This window comes from Orycteropus afer, unplaced genomic scaffold (assembly GCF_000298275.1).
Source record: "Orycteropus afer afer isolate SDZICR_OR568_19922 unplaced genomic scaffold, OryAfe1.0 scaffold00447, whole genome shotgun sequence".
Classification (NCBI taxonomy): domain Eukaryota; kingdom Metazoa; phylum Chordata; class Mammalia; order Tubulidentata; family Orycteropodidae; genus Orycteropus; species Orycteropus afer.
In genome coordinates this window covers 2424276-2428920 of record NW_006922034.1, presented here as the reverse complement: position 1 = coordinate 2428920, position 4645 = coordinate 2424276, and the positions used below count along the sequence as shown (strand labels likewise).

At 37.3% G+C, this 4645-nt stretch overlaps 1 protein-coding gene across 1 annotated transcript in view; it reads right to left on the bottom strand.

Moving 5' to 3' along the window:
• The window catches only part of NRK (Nik related kinase), a 243831-nt gene that overhangs the window by 1883 nt on the left and 237303 nt on the right, over nt 1-4645 (bottom strand). Inside the window, exon 27 of the mRNA XM_007954223.2 lies at nt 1659-1798. Coding sequence (XP_007952414.1) covers nt 1659-1798 — 140 coding nt within the window. The remainder of the gene's footprint in view (nt 1-1658; nt 1799-4645) is intronic.

Genomic DNA, 4645 nt, shown 5'->3' with positions numbered 1-4645 from the left:
ATTATTATGGAATCTAAATTGTATATTAAAAAATAAAATAACCGCTTACCATGGTCTCTATAATTCTAGTTTGTTAGCTTCCTGTGTGTGCAATCATCTGCTGACGTTCTTGGTTAGTTTAGTTAGTAATTCCCTCATGCTTTTTTCTTTCAAATAACCTACTATTTTTACTCAAATTGTCTTTCCTTTTTCTTCTACATCATGGAAACAGACTATTAGCTGCTATTTACTATTGCAGCTGGTGTTAAGTGGCTACTGAAATTTTCTACTTTGCAATTCACTTTTTCAGTGGAATGGACCAACAGCAGCAGATTGGCACAGTGGCTTATACAGGGGCATTTTGGGTAGATAAGGTTTGTGCCATAAAGAAAATAGGTATAGAACATGGACACAAATATCAGACAGGGCCTCTTTGTCATTACTGGGTCTTTCAACGTCCATGATGGTACTTAGGTGGGTTTGTGACATAATAATGATGATGATAAGATATATTAACTACCCTTGACATAACACCTTTTATGTGCCAGGCACTCTGTAAGATGCTTCCTATATACTCATTATCATTACTTCTCACAATGATATCCAGAGCATTTATTAATATCCTCATTTTGGAGATGAAAAACCTAAGGCTGGGAAGACTAATCAAACTTTTCCGTTCCTCATATCTAGTTAAGTGTCAGAGCCAGGGCTGCATCCTGAATGAGTCTGACCTCAAACTCTGGGCCTTTCCGTTACCTCCCTTTGCACTGCAAATCAACACTGTTCCTGGATATACATTGCTTTGTCCAAGTTGTTCTGATATTCACATGAAACCCCTGAAGTGTATTCTAAATATGAATGTTTTCTAATCCTAGCTTCAAGCTTTTTATTTCTCATAATATTCAGGGACTACAATGATTTTATATAATGATCTTTCCAATGAATTGGTTGTCAGAATTGATCAAATCATTCAAATAATTGCCAAATCTTGACTGATTTTTCTTTGGTGTGAAACGGACATAATAACACCTACAAAAAAACAAAACAACTCACTGTTATGGAGTCCATTCTGACTCAAAGCAACCCCCATTGGGTTTCTGAGGCTGTCAATCTTTACAGAAGTAGATTGCTCCATCTTCCTTCTGTGGAGCAGCTAGTGGGTTTGAACTGCCAACCTTCTGGTTAGCACTCAAATGCATTAGGCACTGCACCACCAGAGCTCCTTTAATAACACCTAGTTGTGAAAATTTAATGATAGCTTTCTAAAGTATCTAGCACAAGGCCTACTACAAAATTTTCCTTCTTCTGTTATTGGAATATTATTTAAATGTCTAAAAGGCAGATTGGCTCAAGCATTCTATTTAAAATATCAGTTCAATATGAAAATGCAAAGGACTATGGATTAAAGACGTTAAAGGATTTCGTACCAAATAAAATAATGGCTAAGCTTCACTTAGGACATGACTAGAACTTTTACTTTTAAAAAATAGGGTTTCCTTTGGAAATCAAATTTCATCATTTGCCAAGTCATTATTTTACTGCAAAATGTTAAGTGGTTTTTATCAATAGTCAGTCAATTTGAAAAATATAGCACACATTCGCAGCTGGAAAGAGAAGGATATAGCTTTCTTTAGTTAATTTGCTTTATTTTAGTTATAACTGAAAGAGGTAAGCTCTACCTTGTCCCCTCGGGTACACAGGAATCTTAGCTTCTTAATTGACCTGCGCTTCAGCTCACTTTCCAGAACTCTTGATTGCAAAGAGCGCACTTCAATGGCCTTTTGGCCCCATCCTGTGGTTCGCTGTGTACATTCATAAGCTACAATAAAAATGAAAAATTACAAAAGCAAAAAATCTTTCCAGCAGTGATAGAAAATTATAACCACAGTCAATGTTTGATTATTAAGAGGTTCATTGTTATAGTTTAGGTTTTTTGTTTGTTTGTTAATAATACCCTCTTTTATTATTATTATTTTTCCTCCTCCTATATGCTGAATCATTTGGCTATTTTGCTGCTCAGAAGTGGTGTTCAAACCAGTTACCTATTGATATCATTGTGACCAACACTGAATTTCTACATATCTTGGTTTCTCCAATACCACAGAAAAGGCCACAGGTGAATTCTGGAAACTCAAATCTACCCAGTCATTCTTTATTTTAGTCTCAGTAAAGTACAGCAAGGAGCTCTGGTAGCATAGTGCCTAAGGCACTTGACTGCTAACTGGAAGGCTGGCGGTTCAAACCCACCAGCCACTCCATGGAAGGACAGTTGGGCAATCTACTTCCATAGTGATACCACCTCGGAAACCCAAGGAGGTGTCACCATGAGTCGGGTCTGACTTGACAGCACATAACAACAACAACAAAGTACAGCAATCTATATGGGTTTGTATTTGTACTCAAGTGACATGTATGGAAACCTGACTCTTAAAAATGAGAACTGTTAAGAAAAATGACTTGCTGAAATAATGACTTTAGCAACTCTAATGGAATTCAGTCAATTACGATGTCATAAACAAAGCTGAAGCTCACTGCACATTGTTAAGGCTCTCTTCTGCTCAGGAAACTTTTCTAATATTTTAACTTTTTGATCCTGTTTATATTACTTTGTGGCAATAAAGATGATGATAATAATTATCTTAAAGCAGAAACCTAATTATGTAAATAGCCATACAGCCAGGTGATATTATACAGTATTTTCTGGCACAGGGAAAAACATAACTGTTAAATATTTAACTTTCAGGTTGATATTCTTCACGTTTTTTAAAGGGAATTCCCATAATAAATAATTCCTATAATAAATTCCCATAATAAATAAATTCCCATAAATAAATAAGATCTTGGTATTTAAAATATCATCAGGATTTTGACTCAAGCTAAAATAGTCTGGAAAACACCAAATTAAGGCACCCTCATTCCCATGTCAACAAATCAGAATTCAGTGAATTAATGTGACTTTCCATTTTCTTCTGTTGTAGAAGTTCAATGTTGATATAATTACAAAATTGATTTAAAATGTCCTTATCTTTCTCAAATGTTCTAGAATGTCTTTGTTTAAACAAAAGTTTACATGGTCTTTACATGTATGGATAAAAAGACTCATGGAGATACTATTAAACTTTTATAAAAGTACCATTAACACCAAACACCACTACCGATAAACACATAGACAACTGAGAAGATCACATGGAGGTCAGTGAACAGGAATATACTCTTGACCAATGATATATTCAGCTGAGGCTAATCTTGCACAGATAAGATACTAGTGATACAAAATACCTGCAATCCTTATAGAAACAACAGAAGACAGACATACAGCAATCCTTCACAGACAGCCAGACACTGTGGGAGAGAGATCCACCAGATCTGCCCCTTGGGACCATAGTAATGGGGGACACCAGACTCAATTGGCACAACAAAATACATAAAAGCATTGCTCCACATCCTACATTGGTGAGTAGCAACTGGGGTCTTAAAAGCTCTCAAGCAGGCATCTAAGATGCAGCTAATGGTCTCCTATTGTTGGAAGCGAAGAAGAGTGAAGAAAACCAAGGGCATTTGGAAACAATCAGCCCTAGGTCATGGTGGACCTCGAGACCAGAAGAACTAGATGGTGACCGGCTACCAATGCCAACCACTCGGGAAGGGATCAAAACTGGAGATCCTGGATAGAGTGGGAGGAAAAACTTGGACAAAATGCAAAAACACAATAATGACCAGAATTACTGGTTGGATGGAGTCTGGTGGGACCAAGGCTATGGCCCTGGGATACACTTCAGGCCTGGGATAAAACTCACTCCCAAGGACTGGCTCTCAGTCCAATAGTAAGTAAGACTTACATGCAGAACACTCAACTCAGGGTGAGGCACCCACCTACTCTATGGAGATACATCCCTTGGAGCAATTGGCCATGGGGCATCAGAGGGGCAACATTCATACAGAGGAAAAGGTGGACAGACAGGAGTGCATAACTAAGAAGGGAACAGGGAGGGGGGGTTACTGGGAAGGGAGAGGAGGAGAGTGGGTTAGGGTTGGGGATGGTAATTGGGGAGTGAAACCAAATGTACACGAACTGTGAAATGTAAAACAAATTCTGCTCTGTAAGTTTGCACCCAAGGCGCGCGCACACACACACACACACACACACAAGTTTTTGTTATAGCCATAGTATGAGCCATTTTGAGTCCTTCAACTAAAATGTATGAATCATTTAGTACCTCCTACTTCCTTTTACATTAAAATTCAAAACATGATGCATATGAAAATGATATCAAAATTATAATTAAATTATAATCATTTTTGATTCAGAGAAATTGCTCTCCTGGAAGAAGACTTTATAAATTTAATTTCAGATTAGGCTTAAAATTAGCTCAGATATTAAGGAAGTAAGGGAAATCATAGTGGCCTAAGTGGTGGGGCCAAGTAATAGATTTAGTCTATTTGGATTTGAATTTATTTACCTATGTGATTACTTCATTAAAAATGTTATTTTTGTCTACAACCATACAGAGAAAAAAATTCTAAGCTTAATGCATAGGCTACTTGCTGAGTGCAAGTACACAATTGATACGTTGTTGTTGTTGTTAGGTGCTGTCGAGTCAGCTCCAACTCATAGTGACCCTATGTACAATAGAAGAAAACCCTGCCCAGTCCTGTGCCAGTCTCA